This window comes from Phyllostomus discolor, chromosome 4, assembly GCF_004126475.2.
Source record: "Phyllostomus discolor isolate MPI-MPIP mPhyDis1 chromosome 4, mPhyDis1.pri.v3, whole genome shotgun sequence".
Lineage (NCBI taxonomy): Eukaryota > Metazoa > Chordata > Mammalia > Chiroptera > Phyllostomidae > Phyllostomus > Phyllostomus discolor.
In genome coordinates this window covers 100950051-100976555 of record NC_040906.2, presented here as the reverse complement: position 1 = coordinate 100976555, position 26505 = coordinate 100950051, and the positions used below count along the sequence as shown (strand labels likewise).

Below are 26505 nucleotides of genomic sequence, written 5' to 3'. Positions count from 1 at the left end.
AAGTCAGGCATGGTAAATTTAAACAGATATAAACAATTTTCTGGGTTTCTGAAATAGCAATTTTGCTAATGTTAAAGAATTCAGTCTATAGCAACATGTAAGAAACTGACTGTCCTCTGTGACTATTTTTTTTCTTCCACGTGTGAACAATGTTTTGATCAGGATTTACAAAGAGAAAAAAAGCCAATTTGTGAAGAAAAACATCAAAGCTTCTTTTCACTAAATGAAAACAGTAAAGATCAAAACAGATTGCAACACCAACCTGAGCCTTTGTAGAAGTCCATGTTGGCAGTGCATGACAAGCAGAAGGGAAAGAAAATTATATATCCATTAGTTGAGTTGCTATCATAATGCAAAATTGAAAAAAGTAGAAATCCTTTCACTTGGCTATTCAAAATTAATGGCTTACATTTCTGCTAGAATTGGAATGTTTCCCTCCCCATTCTCAAGGAAAAGACCCCCTCTAAGTGGATATCAAACACATGACTCTGGGAATAAAGAACAAATACGTGGATCTCAGAATGGGAATAAAGAACAAATACGTGGATCTCAGAAAGCGGAGCAGATTTTATCTGGCTGCCCTCTGGCTATGAGAGCAGATTCTTAAAACCAAGACTTAAGGAAATACAATAAATCTCTGAAGCTTAACTCAAATTCCCTAAAAAGTGTCACAGTCATAGCTTATCAATCTTGGTGCAAAAAAAGACACTAGATTTATTATTTTTGAGGAATACAGAACATAAAAACCAGGTGAACTCTTAGAATGTGGATTCCATGACACTTGTTCCTACTGCCCAATCTCACCTGCACCTATGTGTCTTCTTTACTCCTTAACTTTACCACGATTTTCATTGTGAACTTATTTGACTCATTATTTAATTACTATCATCTCTATAACTAGACTGTGCTTCCTGAAGGCAGGGTAGCCTAATTTGTTGTTGTTGTTGTTCAGCATTCTGTTCTCAATACTTATCTATTTTCTGGCATAGAATAAACACTCCAAAAATATTTGTAAAAAGATGAAAGAATGAATTCAGTTCCAAGGCAATATACATTACAAGTATTTAGGTACATCTGAAAAATTATACTCCAAATTCAAATGCCATTTCAATTTGAATTAAAGTTTTATTCTTTTATGTAACAGATCAGAAATTTTAACTTACAGAATAATAGTTTCAAAAAAACTAGGCTGGGTAGATCATTAAATATCCATATATCTGACATCTTGGGAGTTCTGATCATATTTAAATCATCCCATCATCACCACAATTAATAAATGGTGGTTGCTTGCAACCAGAAGTTACTGAGCCCACAGGGCTTTGCAAATGTGGCAGGTAGCCAGACTTACTATCATTATTTCAGAAATATAACTAAAATCAATACATTTTCCAGCTCAAATTATATAGATTAATCAAAAGAAGGTCTTTCACTTTAGTTGCAAATATAAAAACATTAAAAGAGCTTAGTGATAAGAAAGCTGGAGGTATTTTTAACATTAGAAACATGTCTGTTTCATGTCAGTGCTGGACATAATTAACTTAGAGTTAGGTGAACAATGAACAAAGTTCACAAATTTATTTTATTACACATTAATATTAAATCTACAAAAATGACGCATTCTCAGATTTCATATTACTACCAAACCTTGAATATTGCTGTCCATGGATTAGAATTTAGATCAATGAACAGAGAAATGAGGGTATACAGCTTGTTTCACCCTGTTCTTGTACAGACACTCTGTTTTCTGGCTTGTCTAGGGCTTAGAGTTTGTAGGATTCTAGGAATACAGCTCCATAGTTCAAGAGCTGCTAAAACTATTTAATTTCAGTTCCTTGCACTCCTCCAGGAAATATGTACAACTGTGTACAACAATAAATAATGAAAGCATTATTAATATTAAAGGCCAAGAATTCTTTCAATAAATATAATGGGTAATTTTTCATATAAATGGTTAAATACATTTCTATAGGGCAGTAAATAAAAGCAGTCAAAAGAATCTCTTTGCTATTCCTCAACTTACTGAAGAAGTTTTTCAAAGCCTTAGTAAACTTATTAGATATGGGAATATGACTATATTTTGACAAAGTTGTTTTTCTGAAATGATATACATTACTTTTGCTTCCTGTTTTGAAATTCTTGGTGTTATAACTAATCTCTGGTTAAAATATATAAATTTTAGATAACATTAATCTTCTATTTTTCTACCTCAAAATTCTTCCAGATATTTCAACCACTTTTACCTCTATATGCAGCTACCATCTTTCTTTTAGACTTTAGTCAAAGTGCACCTGGCTATGTCTACTTTAAAATGCTGCTATTGTGTCAACTTTAACGCACATAAACAAAAACTACTTTCCCGCTGATTTTCCCGCTGGACCAATTCCATTTTGACATGTCTAAATACCATTCTTTCTATTAAGCTCAGTTTAGGTCTTTCTCTTACCCTAAGTTTTTCTGATTTTGTGCTTCCACATTCCCTTGCATTCCAAGGCACTACCAACAGTACCACAGATTTGGGTTTTTAAGCCTCAGCTCCCCCCCCCCTAGATGGAGTAGGAGTCTGTTTTGGTCTACAGTATATAAGGTCTGTCTGGAAAAGTCCAGCCGTTGTTAACATAATGAGAATGTTTTGCACCATATGAATGTAACCTGGCAGCCAAGAAGAGTGGACTGGAGTGCATACACATGAACAATGATGACTTCACTGCACTAGTCAGTGGGAGCAGTAGACGCTGCTGAGTGGCATGTGTACTCTGTGGTTGTCACATTCAAAATCACTGAACTAGTAGAACAATGAATAGGCATTAAATTTTGCATTAAGCTTGGACATTCCTCTGCAGAAACTTTTCAGATGATTCAGGAGTGGGCATATTGTTGTGATGAAGCTACACAACAATGTGTCCACTCCTGCATCACATCTTCTGCAGAGTTATTGGTGAAACATCAAATCACTCAGGTGACTCAGCTGCCCTACAGCCAAAATTTGGTGCCCTGTAACTTCTGGCTTTTCCCAAAACTAAAATCACCTTTAAAAGGGAAGAGATTTCAGACTGTTGATGAAATGTAGGAAAATACGACAGGGCATCTGATGACAATTGGGAGAACTGTGGGAGGTCCCAAGGTCCTGCTTTGAAGAGGACTGAAGCATCAATGTCTTATGTACAATGTTTCTTGTATCTTGTATCCTCTTCAATAAATGTCTCTATTTTTCATGTTATGTGGCTGGATACTTTCTAGACAGACCTTGTATACATCAGAGAAGCTCAGACCAATTCACTTGACCATTCAAAACACTGCAGAGGCTCCTATCACACAGGGGACTATATCTGTGGTTCTCTTGTTCATGGCCCACTGAGTTCTAGGTGAACTTCCCTGCCTATTTCTCTAAAATTATGTCCAAATCTCTACTTGTAGTCATTCCACTGCAGCTACATGGCCCTTTATTCTGTTTCTCAGACACAGACATGATGCCCGCGTCTGGGTCAGTTCCCTTTAGCAATAATACTCTTCAGGCAACCATAGCTTCCCTTTTCACCTCATTCTTGACTGCACCCTGATGTCACCATCTCAAAGAAATCTTCTCTGATCAATCTATCCTCCTACCCTTGTTAATTTTCTTCACACTTCCCATCACAATTCACAACTATTCATGTATATGTTTATCTCTTTGCAATCTATTTCTCATTAGAATACCATATGAGCTTCATTGCAGCAGAGCTTTGAGTGTTTGATTTTTAGATGTACCCTAGCTTATGGCACATAGGAGTTACTAAAATATTGCCTATTACACAGATAATTACTTTCTACCTGTTAGGCACCTGGTAAAAGGTGTTAAGCATGGGCTGAGAGTGTTGATAACTACAGAATAAGAAAACTTGGTAAAAAGACACTTTGAAGCTATATTATATTACATAGAGTCAGTTGTGGTTATTACACTTGAAGACATAGGGATAGGTGCTAGAATTCCATTTTCATGCAATTTATTTATTCATAACCTGAAATATCAATCACAGCTATGTTAATTAAGGTAGCTTTCTTGGAGATATGAACATCTTTCCTTCTTTTCCCCATATGTGTTCTAGCACAGACCTCCTGTGCATTTCCACAAATAATGAATTTTCAGTCAGATTGTCAGGTAGTAATCAGAAAATTAGGAATGAGGAAGAAGAATGACATGGGATCCATTGTTCTTAACAGAAAAGCAGTCCAAAATAATTTTGACTGACTCTGGTCATGCAGCTGTTTCACAATGGATGACTAGATGCTACCTGGAGCAGAAGGTAAGGACCCTGGGAACAGATCCCCTACTCATGCGTATGTTTTGGTAGTCATGTCCCCCATGGGAGAGCATGCATGGTAAGCACCGTCATTATCCACACACCAATATGTAACTCCCGTTCTCTAACACCATACTAAACTTCATCCCATCACATGGATTATGTAGCCCTCAGAACAAGGCACCTATGTCTCTCCTGCTAACCTCAGCAAGGCACATTCTCTCCCTAGAGCATGTACAAATAAATCCTGCTTGCATACTACTTGACTTGCTGATCTGTAATTCTTCACTGCACAGGCAATAAATACAACAAGATATATTTTTGACAAGATGTATTAACACGAATGGAGAGAAATGGTGTGGACTTATACAGGGCGGGGCAAAGTAGGTTTACTAGTGTTTGTATGGAAAATAATACAATAGTGAATAAATAATAATTCAAGAATAAACTGTTTTCTGCACTCACAGCTGTAAACCTACGTTTGCCCCACCCTATATAAATAATGAATGCTGAGAAAAATATAAATCTGAAATATTAACTATAACTAAAAGTGAGCAGAATTATTATCATGTTTTATATATTAAATATTTTCCACAGTATTACTGTACTCAAAACTTTTAATATAATCAAATAGCATAAGGTTATATAAAATGTTAAAGAATATTTGAAATCCTCCTTAGAAAAAAATTTGGATAACAATAGGGATTTTTATAAATAAATGATTAAGGAAGATTCAATACACAAAAGCACATTTCAATTCTAGGAGGATAAATTAATTGAATGTTTATTTATTTATTTATTGTTCTTCAGTTACAGTTGCCCTACCTTTTTTTCCCATTGCTTCACTACTTTAACATGGGATCACATGAGATAGTATGCTATTATATTGTTTTATATGAAAATTATATGACATGCTCATAACCAATATGCTTTTCAGCTTATTTTCGAACCTAAGAGATGCTGACATATTTATTATTCACAGATCTATGGGTATGTTTCCACAATCTTAAACTTTGAGGGGAAAAGAAATCAGCTGATAGCCTACATTTTTAATATGGAGTACACAAAATGTTTCTATAAGTTATGTACTTATTTTGTATTTGGTACAAAAATAAATACATGGTGGTAAGAATGAATTAGGTATTATATATACTTTGTAATTAAAGAAAGATGTAAAAGTTGTTTGACACAAACGCAACTCAAACATGCTTCCTCTTTCCTTAGAGCACCTGTATTTTGCTGTCTCCTCAAAGACCAAATGAGAAAAAAAATGCCCAGGAATCTCATCAATGATGTTTTTCAAAGAGTTCAACTTCTAGTTGGTCGTAAAATGTTATTTTATACTCACAATGACACAACAGGGATTGCTATATACTATTTAGTAGCCACCAATGACTTCTCAAGATAGATGTACTGCTATTAGAACCCTGGTTCTCGTTAATCCTCTGAAATCTTCCAAAAATAGGTAAGAAGACAGAAAAATAAATGATTCTATTTTATGGTATGGAATCTAAAATAGAGGAATAAAGCTGAATCAAAGGCAAAAGGAGAAATGGAAGGATTAGGACAATAACCAGTGTTTCAAATTATAGAAAGTCAAAGTTGGAACAAAATAAACACCTTTCCTAATATTATTGTATGTGTATTTGTGTGTGAGTATGTACGTGCATGGTCACATTGGCACATGTGTGATGTGTACATAGGTACAATTATTTTATACTTTTCTTTAGACATTTCAATAAATGGGAACGACATTGGAGAGAGGGTCCTAAAATTAGAGTTGCCAAATCAAGTGTTTAGCTAAAGTTTTCCTTATGTTCTATCTAATAAGAGGATCAAACAGGCAGTCCAACAAACATCATCATTAGAGGCAAATTGCTGGTTAGGAGAGTCCCTTAATCTTGTGCAACTTGCTGAAATCTCTGTGGCCTAGAAAGCTCAGAGGCAGCCCAGGCTCTGAGCATCCATGCATGCTGTGACTGCATTAAGGAAAGTATAATCATCTATCTAGGGAATAATTACTTTCTTCTTTTGAAGACGGCTATTTACATAGCATTTATAACAATGTTTTATGTATCACTAGACTAAGTCCCCAAACAAAGCCTCTGTTTAAATAAAAAAATTTAAAACAAATGAGCCAGTATCATAAAGTAATAACTAAGAACAACAACTAATGCTCTGGCCATTTTGTTTAACTTCTTGTTATATGGTGAAATAATAAGAAATATTTTTTAAGTAGGGTGTTGAGATAAAGGATGAGTAATTAATTGAGTTAGTAGATTAAGGTAAATCTGAAAGTTATAAAATAACATGACATACAAGTTGTTTTTCATGTAAATAGAGAGAAGAGATAGATTTAACTAGTGTCAGAACAAAGGGTTTTACTCTGTATTCTTCTTGTTTCTTATGGAATAAGGTTCTGGACAGTCATGATGTGGAGAATCAGAACTTTCCTAACACAAAAGTCAGGAATAATGACTCTTCTTAAGAAATTAAATCAACAGTAAAATGACAACAAAGTTACAACTATCAACAACTGAATCTAAAACACAAAAACAAAAGCAAACTAGAACAGGAACAGAATCATAGATATGGAGATCATTTGGAGGGTTATTAGTAGGGAGGGGGTAAGGGAAAAATTGGGGAAAAGGTACAGGGATTAAGAAGCATAATTGGTAGGTACAAAATAGGCAGGGGGATGTTAAGCATAGAATAGGAAATGGAGAAGCCAGAGAACACAACCCATGAACATGAACTAAGAGGAGAAATTGCTAGAAGGAAGAGGGGTAACTGGGCAGAAGGGGGCAAAGGGGAAAAATTGGGACAACTGTAATATAATAATCAATAAAATTATGATAATTATTAAATTTAAAAAAGAAATTAAATTAACAATAGGGAGTCATTTACACTTAAAAGCAATTTGGTGAGTGAAGTAAAACAAGTATATTTTGTCTTTTCCGTCCAATATTTTTAAGCTCATTGTTAATAAAATAAGCTATTTCATTATATATACCTGTAGCATTATGTATTTAATTTTAATTTATTAGTTGTCATCAGAATTATTTATCCTAAGGACTGTGATTTTATCTTTATAGTCAATAAATAGCTACTTGATAGATTTTTTCATAGTTCTCAGTTATTCTAAAATTTCTAAATTACTCACTATTAAAAATCATCAGTGAGATCATAAAATCCTACAGATAGCATAGTCAGACTAAGAAAGACAAACAAAGATGCAAGGAGAAAGCTAACCACACTTTGTATATTGAAACAAACTCTGAGGGACACAAACAACATATTTTGTCTCTATTCCTTCACCAAACAGTTTAATTGTTTATAGCAACTCATTTAATTTCTAGCACTCTCTAATAACATTACCTCAGAGATGTTCATTTTCCCTCAAGGGTTGTGATCCCATCAAATTAAATCTAAACTATATGTGTTTTGTAGAAGTCTTGTAAGTTACAAAACACAGAAATAGAATAATCTAAAATAATTCTTCTTTAAGTCTAAAAGTTTTGCCTTTTCTATATCTAGTTTTAGTTTCTTCAGTGATTAGCAATATCAAAGATCTAGAATTTCATTTTTGTGAGCCAAGTCAGTAATGGCTTCATGTATTTAGAAAAATATCCTCTATTTACATTTAATATGCAGAGAAAGAAGCAAAATGTATTATGACTCAGATGTTTCACAATTAATGTTTCTCTCTCACATCAATGTTTCTCTCCCTCTCCTTCTTTCTCCCTTTCCCTGTCTCTCTCTCAAAAAAAAAAAAAAGGTAAGCTCCAGTCAGCATGGCTCAGTTGGTTGGGTGCCATCCTGTAAACTGAAAGGTTGCTGGTTCTGTTGTATTCCAGGTCAGGGCAAACACCTGGGCTGCAAGTCCAATCCCCATTTGGGGCATGTACCCGAGGCAGTCAATTCATGTTTGCCTCTCACATCGATATTTTTTCTGCCCTTATTTTCCTTCTCTTCCCCTCTCTCTAAAATGGAAAACATAAAAATAAAAATAAAAGATGGTTCTAATGATATCCCAAGATGCAAGTTCAAAATGACCCTAGAGTAACTTCATGGCTTGTTCAATCATTTGCCAAACAGTTATTGAACACCTGCTGTATTCTCAATATTATTCAAAGCAATTGAACAACTAACTTTGTAAATCAGAGGCTCTAACTCACTTCTTTTAAGATTCAACTGCAAAAATACAATGAAAATGAACTCTTCTTTCCAAATACACCTTGCTATGTCAAAAGAAACACACTCTCTGCTTATTTTATAGGCGTCTAATCATCTCTACTTGGCCATGAGTCCTGGAATCGGGCTCATTTCTCTGCCCACAGTAGTACTTGATATTCTGTGAGCAGAATTTCACAACTCACCCAAAGTCTCCAAGTTGCTCAAGCAAGATACTTTCTCTACTAAGAATTTAAAATGATGCTGAATTAAGCATAAGACACTAGGTAGTAGTATAAAACACATGAGCATTGAGGGGAAATAGTCACAAAGGCTCTTTGTCTTAGATTTACCTGTAGCTCTTGCAGTTAACTGCAGATATACAAAATTGCATGCAAATGCATCTGCAGCTGCAATTAGCTCACTGCCGGTGTAACTGGTCAGATGAACCCTCCCAAGGGAGGCCTTAGTTAATTATAACAATTATTAGGTAATTACAGGTATAATGATATGAATTTCCATGTAATGTTATTGCTTAAAAATCTCTAATACAGAAAATAAGATATGTACATAAATTTCATAAAATTTTCATCAAGTGAGACTGCTTCTGGATTTCAAGTGCTTAAGAACTGAATTTCACACAAACATTTCTTAGCCTAGGTGCTTGCCTCTGCACTAATGGTTGTTTCCTTGAAACATACCCACACCATACTATTTCAAACAAGTGATATGGCAAGGTCATCTGTGTCCGGATGTTTTCTTGAGTTCAGTATTAAGTATAAATGCCTTCATTAACTGTAGAAACATTTTACTTTGATGATACTGTTTGACTGATCTTCAGAACACAGCAGTGTAAATATTGTGCAGTCAAGAGCTGTTTTCAGAGGAAAGCAGGGTAAACACCTCATTCAGTCCAACCTTCCTGCTGGGGGATAGAATGTCTATATGCCCCTAGTAAAATAAGCTTGCTCATTGTGTTTTTGTTTTATTTTCTGGATATACAGACAATGAGTTTGCAATCTATAGACCCATCACTTAAAAAGAAGAAGTTCAGGCTACAAAAATGCTTTGTATTGAGAGAAAAATCTATCCCAAATATGGCATGTTTGGATATTTAAGAACTGATGAATCTGGATGATTATTTCAAAACCCAAGGAACCTTGGTGCCCGCATGCTTCAGTATCCTGATCCCAATAACTAAGCTCTTGGCACCGAGCCCTGTCTCATTGCCTCTCTTTGTTCTCTCATATGCATTAGTCTCTTTTGTGCTTTACAGAACCCTGCTTGTTCTTTCCAGGGGTCCTGGAGTCCTGCTTCTGCATCCTGGTCCTTAAGACCACACCTGTAAATATTGATCACCAGAACTCTCCTTTATGTGGCCTCTCCAGATCATCAGTTTTACCCTCAGCAGTGTAGCCCATCTTCCTGTCTTGGTAAATAAGAGGAAAAGACCTAGTGCTAAAACAGCATAATCATCTAAACAAGACCAATGACCAAGTTGACTTAAAGCTCTAGCTTGTCACCGTAAGGGTCATCTGGCAATTCCAGGAAGTATGAATCATACCGCAGTTTAGTCCCATTTCAGTTGTGCTCCAGGGACACCATTTGCAGGAACTATACTGTGAATTGGTGCACCTGTCCAGTGAGAAACACAGTGAGGCCTGGCAGGTCAGTTTAGCATGTCAAGCAACATTTCACAGATGGTTTAAGAGATCATACTGCAGCATCTTCATGGTCAAAGAAAGGACTGAAAATCTGTGAAATGCTCAAATTTAAAAAATTGTGTAATTAAACGTATTTGTAAAACAATGCATTATATATACAGATAAATGCATATATATTTGTGTATTACACATATCCCCTTTCATAATGAATATTTAAATATCAGAGTTTTGAAACTTCCAATAAGTAGGCTTAAATTTGTTAAAATTCATGATTTCAAACTTATTTTAACATGAAATCATTTGGGAAGAGAATATCTGAAAATAACCTGTACAACATCCTTGCAACCTGCTTGGGGGAACACTGCTCAAACATTGTATATGCATACATGGCTTGCTCACATTGGGCCTCTAGAACTTCTCTACCTAATGGTCAACAACTGACTATTGGGAAGGGTGGGAAGATCCACACAAGGTATAGCCAACCACAACAGCATTAGCAGGATACTGATGTTTCTCTATACATCTGCACAGCATTTAAACTCTAATTCTCCCAGGCGAACTACAGGGCATGTTGTGCAACTAACAGTAAGTGTTTTTCAATTGACTGTTGATATTTAGAGGAGGTAGTTAAAAAAAAGACCTTAAGGCTCCTTTCTACTTCATTTTTACCACACACTACTTAAATGACATGCTCTTTTCCTTTTAATGTTAACTGAATCATCATGCACTTGTCACTCGAATTTCAAATGCATGGCAGGCACTCCTCTGAGCACTGCCGTGTATGACAATGAGATGGCCGCACCAAAGCCTAGGTCTGTCCTCACCCCTTCTCTCCACCACAGCAAGAAAGTCAAAGTGGTATCTGAAGGGCAGTTTAATTCTTTTTCTGATGATTTAAAAATATATCCCTCTCCAAGAGCTTAAACCTTAATTTGAATTTCTGAAGTTTCCTATGGCATCTAAGAACAGGTACACTATGGAGATCTTTTTCTTGTTGTTAGGATTCTAAATTCCTTAAAATATCCGGATTTCTTAAATATTCTATATATATATTATATTTGCCTGTCAAATGCTTGTTTATTCTTCTTGAAGGCTCAACTCTTAATTTTACTTTCTGTACAAGCCTCCCGCCCACCTAAAGCACAATAAAATTATTCAGGCTTTATCTTTTGGACAACCACTATTCCCTCAGCACATGCAGGCCTTATGTTATTAAATAAATTTTAGATGAAAGAGCTAATTTCTCAATTGCATTGAAAATCCCCACTTGTATTATTCTTAATGCTTGTCACAGTGAATCATTCATTTCTTCATTTATTCAACAGACCTCTTTGGAGTACCTCATTAAATAATAATAACTGTGTCTGGATTGCTCAGAGTCCAGTGGAGGAAGTGAGGGAAAGAGGCAGGGGACAATCATGTAAAACAAGCAACTCATTAATTTGAAAGTGTTTTAGAAAATGACTAACTCTGCTTGTGAATCTGGGAGAATCTTAGATTTAACTTAACCTCTACCACTGGAGGTAAGTAGGAATTTACTAAAATGTGAATGGAAAAATTTTCAGGTAAAAATAATTGCTTGTATGAAATGTTTAATGACTAAAGATAATTATATGCTTATGGAATGCCCAGAACTTTTAGTATAGCTGCAACTTACAGGGCGGAGGGAGAGCGGAGGGGTGGAGAAGAGAGCCTGCAATGCGGCAGACCATCGGTTACTTTGTGTGCCATCCGCGCTAGCGTCGTGTGTACACAGCGGGCCTGGTCACACTTCAGCATGTACTGCAGAAACGCCTAAGTATACTGATGAAGGAGGTCTACAGTGCAGTCCAGGAATGTGTATTTGTAACATCTCTGGTGCCTCTGATGCTGCATGACCTCAAATGAAATTCTGAGAAACGCCATGTGTGTGCAGTGAAAAACCTACAGCGGTGGTTATTAAATAGGCGGCGCGGGGCTGGATTGAACTGGGGAGTTGAATTCTCCACTGCCAGAGGTTTAGCACTAACTCAGGCAAGGGGTGTCAGTGATTATAAACAGCTTCATTTAGTTACTTAGTTGCTACTATTGTTGCATAAAACAAGATTGTGACTGAATGATCTGTGAGTACACTTAGACACAAGGCACTGTAAGTAAAGATACTGTATTGTAACTAATGACACTGAAAACTATTTTGTTTGATTTGCAATATTCCAGCAGATATCACTCTTCTCTTGTTATACCACATATTATCCCAATTAAGTTCATAAAAATACTATGAAGTAGTCATTATGATTTCTAACAGAGGAGACAAGGGCTCAGAGAGTTGAAATGACATGCTTAGTGTCACACCATGCATACATGATGCAGTGTAGATTAAAATCTGATTCTTTATTCTACACCATACTGCCTATGTGAATAACTGCAAGGTAACTCCCAAAGTATGCAATGAAATACAGCAGACATCAACCTTGTGAACAACAAAGTTGAACATGAACATGATATTGAAGGTTAAAAATGCAGGTATCCAATTAGCTTGTGTCAGGATTGTTCTTAGTGCAAACGGAAAATACAAGCCCAAATTTTTTAAGCAAAATGAAAATTTATTGATTCTTATGGCTGAAAAGTCCTCTAGGTATCACTTGATTCTGGGAACTAAAAAAAATGACCCTAGAAACCAATTTCTCCCTCATTGTCTCTGTTATCTTCAAGTTCAGTTCTACTGGTCCTGGCAAAAGATTCCTCCAGAGCTCCAGCTTTATATCCTCCAATGTCCAAGTCTAATGTAACAGAGCACATTTCCTGCCCAGCAATCTCTGTTAAGATCATTTTCAGTTCTTACTGGGTCACGTGTCTATTCTTGTGTCAATCTCTGTAATCAGAGCAACTCAGTCCTGTGATTGTCTATGTGAAAGTCAAATGTTTATCTTGGTATCCAGTATGGAGTCAGCATCATCCAAACATCACAGACTAGTGGGGAAAAAGTAGTTCTTCAAATAAAATTGGATTAATATTACCAAAGAGGGGGTTTCAACTTGGAGACATCAACATTAGCAAATATACATGGAGTTTAGCTAAAGAAAACAGCAGGATCACTGAGCATAGCTTTACATTATTATGACAGACTAAGCATGGCACCAGGGGGGTTCTGAAAATATAGGGGAACATTTGTAGAGTATGTGATTGCTTAACCAATATGCTAGACACCTGAACTAATACAAGGTAGCACTGAATGAAAAATTATATTTAAAAAACCAATACCTTATGACAAAATAAATTCAGCTCATGGATTAATTAAATGAACATTTATTTTAACAAGGAGTGTGTTTTAGGTGGCTTCTACACACACCTGCACACACACACCACACATGCACTGGTTTCACAAGACTGCTTTTTGGATTGAATCTATTCAGATAGGATTATTCTGTAAACAACTGACTGGATTCTGTTATTTTGTTTTCAAAATAACCCACAGTTCAAATTCAAGCCTTTATAAACAAACTTGAAACATTTGTGTGCTCATATAGCCACAATAATTCTTTAGCCAAAGTACATTGGTTGGTTCTTTTAATTATTTAATCAATACTTCCTTCCAGCAGTTCCTACCTTTTTATTCCATTTCCAAAATCACTCATTTCTCTAAACAAAGTGAAAGGGTTTCCTGATCTATCTCTTTAATGGTTTCTTTCAGATAGGAGAAGCAGTAAAAAATTTCTGGCACTCTTCCCCTTTGGTGATATTTCATGTTCTTTTGAGTGCATGTGTTCATTTTCAGTCTTCCGATGTTTCAAACCAGAGTTCAAGCCTCTGAGACACCTGTCTGCTATGCTCCAGTTGTCCCTTATTTAAAACCTTTATCACAGTGTGTCACAATTATTAGGTATTAATACCATAATGATAAATGTAATTAGTTATACACAAAGAAATTAATGAAACTTAAAAAATCAGTTTCTTCTTCCATAAATAAAAACTCATTGATGTCATGGTTCTAGCAAGGTCTTGCAAATAATACTTATTGGTTGAGTAAAAGAACGTATTATAAGCAGTCATGTATGTGGTAACCGAATATCTCATATTTTCAAAATGGTGACTTTGCTCCACCCTCCTGGATGAAATGGTTAGGAAGGGAACACACCCAGTAGCCGGATGTTTTAGTCCTGCCAGGCAGAGGCGGGAAGGGGCATGGCTCTTCCTCCCAGTACTAAGTGTACTGACACTGTGGGAAGGAAGGAGAAGGGAGGCAGAGAAAAGGCCTCAAGGATGTCAGGGTGGGAGGGGCTGTCTATGGGCCAATGCTGGAGCTGCAGTGTCAGAGCTGGGAGAGAAAGACCCAGACACAAGAGATTCTTACAGGCAAAGGAGGAAGGGGCCGGCTGGTGCACCAACTGTAACAGAGGTTGGGTGAAGTTGGCATTTATGTGACTCCTAAATAGAGATGTATGACAGAATTAAGAGCTAGGAACAGAGGGAGTAATCTGGCTACACAGACATTTACTTATCCAGACCCTTCTCACTCATTAAACCCTTATAAATGTGTGAACTAACCAGCAACTTTTTGCTCACCAGCGTTTTTCCCCATTAGTTGATGTACTTTCTGACTATAATGTTTTCATTTGTAAGCATGGTACATTATGAAATGTTGGTATTGATGATATTTAAACAAAATAAATTCTACTATTATGTTTGCAAAGTGTGGCCCACATCAATCAATACAACAAATTACTAATGCAAAACACTACTTAAACTGCATAATGATGGCATATTTTAAAATTTATCCATGTGGCAGTTAGGAGTTTCAAGAGAGAAGAATTATACATGCCTGGGAAGTGGATAAATAAGTATAAGTAATTGCTTCTTGGAAAAAGGCTTGCTTGATGAAAAGTGTGCCCAAAAGATACACTAATAAGCTGCCCACCAAAGTGAGGAAACATTCATGCTACCAAGAACCTAGAAGTCCCCACCTCCTACTCTATTATCTGGGTAGTGGTTCTATTGTGTGATGTTAAGAGTTAGAATAAACTGGGATTTCTGGATCAGTGAGAGAAAGAGCTAGAAACTGTGCCTTTTTAAAAAGAGCTAGATCTCTGTCTTTTATTTTCTTTTTAGCAGTCCATGCTCAGACAGCATCCCTAGTAAGTATACTGCTCATATGAACATAACAGTCATGTGTGGTCCAGTAACTCTCAGTACTTTGAAACTTTGAACTGAATAGATATTAATTGCATACTGCCTGAGTGCCAGGCATATGGGGAAAGTAAATCAAACTCAAGTCAACTAACACACACAAAAAGACAAGCCAACAACAACCTCACAAAACATGAAGCAGCAACTCTTCTTATTTTCGGTACGGTTGCTGACATACATGAAAAAGAGAGTGAGTAGCAAATCACTGGAGTGCTGTCCACAATTCAAGTGAATACAAGTTTAAGGGCAGTGATGGTATTCAAAATATCTAACAACCTTTGTGACTGTGTGACATAATAAAAAATGTATGTTTGGTCTATGTCCTTAGTTCTTGAGATAAACAAGGACAGCCACCATCTCTTAGAATTGTAGGTGTTTCTGTTCTGGACTGTGTGGGAAGGTGATGAGGCACCCAGCACCCCAAAATAGTGTGAACCCAAAAGTAGTAGTGAACAGGAAAAAAAGAAAAATAAACAGAGAGCTCTAACAAGCATGAGCCCCACACTCTGCCAGCCCAGCAGGAATTTCCTGTGGCCCCACTGGCCCACGGCAGGGATGGGGAAGAGGCAGCTCCACATGCACTGGAAAATATCTCTTAGACCAACTGCAAAGCCACTTACTGAATATCCTATTAGTGTCTCAAGGCATTCTTTTAAAGAGGTTTTCATGCCAAATCTTTTGACACTTTGACAGGCTACAAAACTCCAAGCAGCAGGACTTTCGATTGTTGCTGTTGTTCATGTTTCAATGCAGTAAACACATATGTAGTTTTACTTAGTAGACTATAAATAGAGTTGGATGAAATCCAGAAATTGATTAGTCTATCTTAATGGGAAAAAATCCATAAAAACAACCTTGACATGAAATTAAATCCCCTCAATGTATTTTTTTAACTAAGAGGCATGTGTTGAGAACTTACGTGTTCAGAATATGCTAGAGCAGTCATTTTCAAGCTCACATTTAGAATCATATAATGTTCCTAAAAATGATGGTGCCTGATTCTCATCCTGTAGCTTAAGAGTATACTCCAAGGTCTACAAGTAGAGACTATAAGAACTAAGTCACAAACTGAGTAAAGCAGCATAATGGAAAAACCACGACCAGCTTAGAGCCATCATGATGAACTCGGTGGAGCTGGATATATAATTGACTGAACACATTGGGTTCTGTGAGCATGAAAAAGGAGTGGAAGGAAGAATGGCTATTGGACAGGCAATCCCTGGGTAGGCAGCTAACTGTGTCTGCCATCTACTCCCAGTATCAAATAATTCTTAGGAATTCTCAAGTGAAATGGGAAACTTACCAGAGCATAGTTTGAAAACGATAGTATTTATCCTATCAATTCTTCTGGTACCCTTCCTGTTCTATATGAGCACACAAAAGTAATTGACAACAGCTCAAGAAAATGTGGGATTGTATTCAATAATTGCTAAGCTTCTCTCTACTTCTTAAAGCCAATAACCCAAGACTCTAAGGGGAATTTCAAAGGTGAGAAGAAACAGAGCTTTCTGGCCTTGAAAATATGAAATCTTATGGGGACATACCATGGATACACAGAAAACATTTGAAAATGTTACCATCAAATGAAACTCTTGTGGCAAAAATTGAACTTTGCATTAACGATAAAGGAGGCTGTTAAAATAGCAACTGCTACCTATAACCAGAACACTGAATATATGCATAGTCCAATTCTACATATGTGAATCTGAACTGATATTTATACCATTTCATCGGCTTAAGGAAAACACATTATTCTTTGCAGCTGCTTTGGACTGAGGCATTTGCAATATGAAACACTAATCCTCCAGCACATTCATTCAAGATACACATCAGTTTACTAGCCACCATGTGGACCATACACTACCATGTGTGAGGAATGTGTAAAGATGAGCAAGATGTCATCAGACAGATCACCGACTAGTTTGAATGCAATCACCCAGCACAAATGGTAGTTAGTAACAGACAGAGTCTTAAATACTGAAATGGTCTCTCTGGAGTAAGTATATGTTGTGTTACAATATACAATTCTAACTGTTTTGTTCTGCTCTTTTGAGAGATTTCTAGTCAAAATTGGCTTCGTTCTCATTCAAATACTAGGTGTTTTTGCTACAAAACTTTGTCCCATCCATGAAGCTGGTTTATAACAATGTCAGTGAAATAATACAACAAGGTGGAAAGTCCAGAGCAAAAGGAGATGTACCATATTATGGTTTCTGACTGCTAAGGAGTTCCACCTTGTCCTTTCCTTATTCTTTTCTCTCCATTAATCTAAAAAAGAGGGGAGCAGTTGATGTTGCTTTCTTTCTTTCCCCAGCAATTCATTCAACAAACATCCGTTAATCACTTCCTATGTGGGAAGAAATATGCTAAACACAGAGGAAAAAGCAAGTGGGCAAGGCAGCTAAAACTCTGTGGAATTTCTGAGTTGTTATCATTCTGTTTTTTGAAATGAACAAATTGAGACACATTAATTTACTTAGTCACACTACAGAAGAAATAAGTACACAGTTAGAAATTAAGCTTAGGTCTTTTACCCTGAAGCGCTGTTTAGATGGGGCACCCATGGGGGTGGCTAGGTTATTGCACCAAGAGAGGTTTATCTGAGCTGGTCCAAACCTCAGAAAAAGGTAGCCCAGTCCATATGGTTCTCAGGCTGAATGCAGAAGAAAGGGAAGTTTGCCTCCCTTAGGAAGGCTGTTCCGGTTCATAAAGTACAGGGCCAAGCAGGACTTGGGGGATTGCACTTCATGACCCCCATGGGAAAAGACCTGAGAACCGAGCATCTTGTGCATGAACATAACCCAGAGCCCTGAGTGAGGTTACCTCACAGCTCAGGGCCCATGCCAGCAGAACCTGGCTTGCTGTGCAGATGTCCTATGGCTGACAGGACCTCTAATGCTCCACTGTGTGACCCAGTGACTGTATGCAAAGGAGCACTGCTGCTCTAAAGGGAGCTGGATTGTCATAGACGTCTCAAAAGCCAGGCCCATGCCAGCATCCCCTCTACTCTTCCTGATCTATCAGAAGCAGCCTTGCCAGATGGCATGTCCACCTCCTACGAGCATACTCTGATCACAGAAAACAAACAGGCTGACACAACAGCAACTCTACCCCTGGTGTCAGTACCACTCTGTCAGTAAGACAGGCATTAATGGGCAAGGGAAGAAGTCCAAAGAAAAGGAAAACAGGCTTGGGCTGAGTGTGACTGTGCCTTCTTCCAGACTCTTTTTCCTTAGACAAGCTTGTGTTGCATTTTGCATGGCCTATTATAATTATCTGTGGAAAAATTTCCCTGTCCAATAGAGTTCAAGCTTCTTAGGGACAATGATGGTATCACTGACTTCCATGGTCACAGTTTGTACGTGGCACAATGGCTGGCACAGAGTGACAGCTCAACAAATATCTGCTGTGCTGTTTTTATGGATGATGCTGTAATGAACACCTACTAAAATACCTATTAAATAAGGACTGTGAAGTTTACATAACAGGAGGCCCTGAGGTCCTGGCAACAACTTCTGTTCATGCAGGAATTCATATAAATTACACATCACTGCATGGCCAATGCCCAAATGGCTATTCACCTCTAGCCATGTTCTCCTCTGCCAGCTGAATTGCCAGGCAGCAGAGAAACCAAGCCCAGCCCCAGGTCAGAGAAATCACTAGAAATAAAAGGAGGGCTAAAATTTTACTTCTGTCTGACCACAGAGTTCACCCACAATAGTTCATGAGACTTTATTTTCAAACAATTTGAAAGTGATAAAAAAGTCCAAGTGCTCATAATTTCTAAGAACTAATTATAATCTATCTAGTAAACTATATTATCAAATGTAATTCTGTATAAATTTCATAGCATTATAAAAGCACTATAATTGTGATTTAATATGAAGCATTGCCACGCCCATTGGTTTCCTAGTGCATATACTATGCCACAAAGATTCTGAACATAAAAGTATCTTGTAGCAAAGAATAGCATATAAATGGACTGGCAAAATGAAATCAGCCAATACATGACATAAGCATTCTTACAAGTGCTCCTGCTATGACAGTGGGTACTAAGAAGACCACAGACATAAAATATATCTAGTATTTCTCTTATCATTTAATGCTTTTAATGGAAAGTTGAAAATTAGTTTTAGTTCTGGATTCAGCCACCCTTATATAAGTGAAGTAACTAGTCCTAATTGTACCTAGTTTACTCCTTTGTTTTTTTTTTTGAAACATTTTTTAAAGATTTTATTTATTTATTTATTTTTAGAGAGAGGGGAAGGGAGAAAGAAATAGAGAGAGAAACATCAATGTGTGGTTGCTTCTCACACACCCTCAAATGCAGACCTGGCCTGCAACCCAGGCATGTGCCCTGATGGGGAATCAAACTGGCAACCCTTTGGTTAGAAGGCCAATGCTCAATCCACTGAACCACATCAGCCAGGGCATCCTTTGTTAAATAAGGATATGTCACACATTAATGATGATTATTGTGTATGTATGGAGTTATTATCCAAGTCTCTAGCAGATTGTTAGCTTTCATCATAATTAAATTCTATTACTTTGGAAGTTATCACCACCCCCAGCCTTTAGAAGTTATCACCATCCTTTCATCCTGTGGTGGAACAGCACAGTGAAGCTGAATAAGACCTCATGAGATTTAACTAATTCAAACTCTCTCTTTTTTTCCTCCCTAGATGATATAGTCTAAGTAATGTATTATCGAAGTCAGCCAACCAATTAGAGAGAATAATGAAAAAGGGAGTGTATCCTAACTCCAAGTCTAGCACTTTTTCACCCAAATATTAAATAATATAAAATGTTTTTAGTTACTAAGGGCATTGGAACAGGGGCTCTTTATCCGTGAGCATCTCTCTTGCTAAGTTCTTGTGACAACGCGTCCCACGCCTCAGGGCGCCCTGTCAGAAAGGAAGTGATGACGGGTACTGCAAACTTCTGATATTCTTTTCCTGACATTAACTCATTCTCAGAGATACATGTTTCCTTTAAAGAGTCATACTGATGAAACAAAGTGTGTTTTTAAAAATATTTTAATTATTTATGAATAGTTTCTAAGAAGACATTTCTAAGTAGATTTGAAGAACATTATAAGGTCTGAATGTATAAAAATAGACCGCTACGTAATGACAGATGCTTTATTTTTTGCTTCCTTTTATTGTGTTATTAAGTTTCAGCCCCAAACTTGTCCTTCTATATTTACCTTCAAACTGCTAGGGTGAGAATTCTGCAAACTATAGTTCTCAAGCTTTCTTGCTAGCAAGCCCCTGGTTATATTCTGTCACTTAGAAGTACTTATGCCAAAATGGAAATCAGTAAAAAGATATTCTACTTCTGCAAACCCTCCCACAGGGGCAGCAACAGCAGCCTAGTGCACAGATTATGCCACTAAGATGCTGAAAATAAAGGAATCTTATTTTAGATAAGCAGCAGCCAAGTTCTACTAAAGAGGCATTTTAGAAGCATCAATTAGCAGTTCCATCAAATGCAGAGATAGCCTCACAGCCACTGACCGTGGTTTCAGTGGCACTGAGTGAGCTGTTCCAGCAGCCTCTGGGGCAAGACTGCTCTTACTGGCAATCAGTCCGGAGAGGGTAGCACCTTCCTGACAGCTGAGTAATGCCTTCCCCTTTGTCTTCTCCAGTTCTTCTAATACTTTTGTGAACTTTCCTACCAAAAATACCTCCTTTGACTTAAATACCTAATTGGTGTTGATTTTCCTACTGCACAATGATTGATAGATACATTTTACAGTGACTATTACATCCACATTACAGATAAGGATAATGATGCTTAGAAAAGTTAAATGGCATGCTCAGGACAATTTGGCTATCAAATAACTAGACTGGGACCTCTAGTTCTGTTGGGCTCAGGTAGCCTAATTGCTCAAAGTTAAAAACTATCTATGTAAGCAGGTTATGAATTTTTTAATGTATTTTATTTTATACTTGAAACAATGCAAGGTAAATTTATAAAACTGGGGAAAATAGAAGAAATAAACATTGACTTTTAACTCTCCAAACGAACTGAACAGCACTCAGATCATTCCCCATTGACTTTAGAGGATGAGACATATAATGTAATACACATCACACATATTGTCATTCATATATATATATATATATATATATATATATCTCAGCAGTTAAGAGAGGGTATATTTTGAGGCATTCATCAATTTTCAGTTGATGTCTGGTGGGAAAACACTATCAACAATGAAATGAGACAGACAGGCACAGAAAGGGTGATAAAAAGAAATAAATATACACACACAATACACACACATATATGAATATATATATATATATATATATATATATATATATATGGTGAGGCATAGAGATAGAAAGCAAATCAATAACCACTATGAGATAAAAAATTATATTTTACAAAGGCAAAGGGAATGATATAGTCACACTCTGTGTCTGACACAATTGGTGTCCCGTCAGCTTGCCTCTGGGTAACACCTGTGTCAGGCTTTGCTCAAATAGATGTCCCCCTTCCACTGCTGCCTCATCTGCAACCTCTGCTCCTTGTCTGGACCACCACTGAGTAAGTGTCAGGTTCCAGAGCAGCCCTCACCATGCTTCCTCTAGCTTTGCCTCAGGACATCATATTACAAGATTTTTGTTACATTTACTATGTGACTATATACTTTATAATTTATTAAAGGTTTGAAATCAATGTACATAATATATTTATACCTAGCATACAATTTTGGATCATAGTTTTTCTTCTATAAATTTTTAGAGTACATTATCTTTGCTTTTTTGTTCCATTGGTCAAACTTCCATATTTATGTGAAGCTGAATTCTACACTCTTTATTTCCTCCACCTCCAATTAAAACATCAATCCTATAGCAGTCATCAATTTTTCAACAATTCACTTTATTATGCCCTTTCAGAGAGATGAAGGAGCAAAACTACCTATCTCCCCAAAATTCTTGACCTCAAAAAAATCATACAGAATTGCAATGTAACTTATTGCTACTATAACTTAACTGGCTGAATGTACTAACTATAGGGAGTTAGAGAAATAAATGGTATTGTTTAAAAACTATGACAAATAAACCTCAGTGGCTTAAAGAAACTTGAATTCTTTTTTTTAACTTGAATAGTTTAATGTGGACAAGAATGAGGAAGACACTGGGAAATATCAGGGACTGTACACCATCCTGAGGTTTTCAATGGTGTTTCTTGGACATTTACAACTTTTTAAACTCATAAGTCAGCAAACATCAGAAGATGAGTAACAAACAGTTCTTGAAAACTTTTGATACTATCTTAGATTTGCCTCTATAATGATATAAAATAAGAGACTGTATGAAGTCTGTCTGGAAAAAGTCCAATCATTGTTAATGTAATGGGAACAGTTTGCATGACATCAGTGTAACCTGGCAGCCAAGGAGAGTGGAATGGAATGCACACATGTGAACAATGACGACTTCACTGTACTAGTCAGTGGGGGCGATAGTGTTGAGTGAGCATGACTACTGTGTGGCCGTCACATTCAAAATGACTGAATGAGTAGAGCAACAGGTCTGCATCAAATTTTGTGTTAAGCTTCAACATTCCTCTGTAGAAACTGTTTGGATGATTCAGAAGGCCACAGCTATGGGAAACTGGTGATTGGGAGCTTCATCACGACAGTGTGCCAGCTCATGTATCCTGTCTTGTGCAGAGATTTTTGACAAAACATCAAATTATCCAGGCACTTCAGCCCCTCTACAACTCAGATTTGGTGCTCTGTGACTTGCAGCTTTTCCCCAAACCAAAATCACCTTTGAAAGAGAAGAGATTTCAGACTGTTGGAGAGATTCAGGGAAATACGACAGGGCAGCTGATGATGACTGGGAGAACTGTTTGAGGTCCTGAGGTGCCTACTTTGAAGGGGACTGAGGCATCACTGTCTTATGTATAATGTTCCTTGTATCTTGTATTTTTTTTCAATAAATGTCTCTACTTTTCATATTACATGGCTGGATACCTTCTGGAAAGACCTTGTCTATAATGATGACTATTCCAAACTGCTTGAACTTGACTCCTGGCTCTGTAATTTAATAGATGGGTGATTTTAGGCAAGTCATTTATATTGCTTATTATTAGTTTACTCATCTAAAATGAGGAAAACAATACTCCTTATAGGAGTTCTGTGAAAACAATATGAATTACTACATGTAAAGGATTTACAATTATGCCTGCACTAAATTAATCTTTATATACATGATATCTTTTTATCATAGGGGTTTCCAGGTCTCTTAAAACACTCTAACATTTGTTTAAAGTAAAGAAACTTATATAATACATACCATTCCATGAATGATTTATGAAAACACTTAAAATAGAATGAAAGAATTTTACTTCTAATAATGCCTCCATGAGAGAGCTGGCTGATTACACTCTGCAGACAACAAGTTTAAAATTGGTCAAAATTATTTAAAATTATCATTTAATGACATTGAAAACTGACCAGAGGAGATAGTATGTTGAGAACTGTTTATCTGTGATATACTGCTAGTTCACCCATAATAATATCAATTCCGTGGTCATCTTGCTGGACACATTCACTTTCCTCCACTCAGGTGGCAACATCCCTAAGCTTTACAAACTGGCATTTGCAGACTCAGTTCAGAGCAGATGGCAAAGTAATTAGACATTTAAGTGAGGAATTGTGAAAGTGAGGGAGATGTAGAAACACTAAAATAATAAATTCTCTGTATATCACTGGCTTACTCTTGAACTACACAGGTAGGTAGGAACACCAGGGATTGAGATGAAAGTTGAAAGCCTTGAGGGACTGAAGATATGCCATTCCTTTGAGTCCATTTCTCAACTAACACACAGCTCAGGTGACAGAAGATGGACCCTTACTGGACTGGGGTGTATGAGTGTATCCTGTGCATATATCGCTGGCCGACCACGGAACTCTGCAAGGGCACCAGGCTATCAGATGCTGAACAGACACAGCATCTACTGCACACTGCAGGGAAGGAAGATTTTTCAGTTTAAGTCCAAGAATTCCATCGCCTGTTAAAATGGCCCAACAGCCATCAGAAAAAATAAAACTGATATAAAAAGTAACTGACATAACAAATAAAACTGACATATATTATCTACATTATTCAATTTCTCACAAAAATAAATTATTAGACATGCAAAGAAACAGGAAAGTTACCAAAGGACAGAGATTGAACAGTCTATAGAAATGGACACAGAATAAACCTAGCAGACAAACTATAAAGCATCTACTACAAGTACGCTCAAATGAAAGAACAATATATTAGAAGGAAAATATGTTGTCAGAATTTAAAGATATGCAAATAATGAACAAACAAATGAACCTGAGGATAGATCAATGCTTACACAAAGAACAGAGAGAAAAAATGTTTATGAGAATAAATGGAGCTTCTGAGATCTGTGATATGCCATCAAGCATTACAACACTTAATCTCAAGAGATGATTAGAGAGGGAAAGGGGAAGGAAAATATTTTAACAAATGATGAACAAAATTTCCTAAGTGAAAAATATTAGCTCTATGCCCAAGAAGCTGAAGAAACCCCAAGTTGCATAGACATAAATGAGACTTCATGTAGACATATGATAGTCTACAGCTGATAGCCAAAACTAAAGAGAAAATCTTGAAAGCAACAAGAGAAAAATGACAAATCATGTAAAAAGGAAAAGCTACATAATTAATGGCAGAATTCTCTTCAGAAACAGTGGAACCAAGAGACATTGGAATGCCATTTGAACCACTGACAGAGAAAATAATCAACAAAGAATCCTATATCCAGAAAAATAATTCTTCAAAATGAAGGTGAAATAAAAGCTTTTCCAAAATAAAATCAGAAAGAATTTGTTGCTAGAAAAACTGCACTATAAACCATGCTAAAAGAAATCCTTTAGGCTGAAGAAAAATGAAAAAATGGTAAGTTAGCTACACTGGAAGAATTGAAGAGCACCAGAAATCATAAATATGGGGTAAATATATAAAATACACATACACACACATTTTTTCTCTTAACCTCTTTAAGACTTAAAGTTGTACAAAGCAGAGTTTAAAATACTGTATTTGTGGGTTTATAATGCATAGAGATGTAATACACTTGGCAATAATATAAAAAGGATGGGAGAACAGAGCTACTTTTGTGCAATTTTTCTATATTTTGTCAGAAGTCAGTGTTAATTTATGTTATAATAAATTAAAGATGAATAAATTATAGTTCCTAGAGAAATCACTTTAGAAAGAGTAAAGGGATATAGGTAAAAAGTCAGTAGAGAGAGTGAAATGGCTACTAAAATATACAAAAGAAGACAGAAAGGAAAAAAGAGGAATAAAAATAAATGAGAGAATTAGTAATTGTATAGAAATACCATATCTAAATGCAAGCATACCAATTATTATATTAAATGTGATTTTACTAAATAGATGAAACAGTAAAGATTTTCAGACTGGATAAGAAACAAACTCCAACTATGTAATGCCTACTGCAAACAATTTAAAATCAAAGACATAAATAGGTTGAACAATAAAAGGATGGAAAAAGTTAAATATACCAATCAATAAATAAAAACAGGCTTGAATTGCTGAACTAATTTCAGACAAATAGGCATCAAGAGAAGAAATATTTAATTATAAAATACATCACAAGCTAAAACAATTATAAAAGTGGAAGCACCTAACCACAGGACTGACTACAGATGGACAGGAGGGAAATTTTGAGAATAATGGAAATGTTTACCACTGGATTTCGGGAGTAGCCAAAACTCCCACTGTATACTTTGGATGGCTGAATTTTATCGCACATAAATTAAGCTACATAAAATAAAATAAAAAAATAAACATGCAGAGAGAAAAAGATGACATTTTACTATACAGGGCTGTCACAGGGTACAGGGCCCTGGGCAAATATTTTTGGTGATGTTTCTCTCCATACAAGTAATTTGCGTCCTCTAAACACAGCATCAGCACTTTTTGGCAACCTTATCTCATGTGATCCTGAAAAAAAATATTGCTGTGGTGGCTGAGAATGATTCACTTGCTGAGTTGCCTTTCGGGAACCAGGACCTGGCCATAGTTTCCCTGAGGGAGTTAAACCACAGGCCTTCTTAGTTGACCCCACATGGAACAGAGTGCCAGAGATCACCCTGAGATGCCAAACAATACAGGCTCCCACATAGACCCAGGTCTCAGTCCAACTCAGGACCTCACTGAGAAGAGACT

General features: G+C 36.5%; 1 protein-coding gene across 3 annotated transcripts in view; it reads right to left on the bottom strand.

Moving 5' to 3' along the window:
* Nucleotides 1-26505, bottom strand: part of THSD7B (thrombospondin type 1 domain containing 7B) — a 903223-nt gene that overhangs the window by 141958 nt on the left and 734760 nt on the right. For 2 of the 3 annotated variants that reach the window (XM_036023677.1, XM_036023678.1), the window contains exon 16: nucleotides 263-268. The exons of the other annotated variant lie outside the window; for it this stretch is intronic. In XM_036023677.1, the coding sequence (XP_035879570.1) occupies nucleotides 263-268 (6 nt within the window). The remainder of the gene's footprint in view (nucleotides 1-262; nucleotides 269-26505) is intronic. 3 annotated transcript variants of the gene reach the window in all.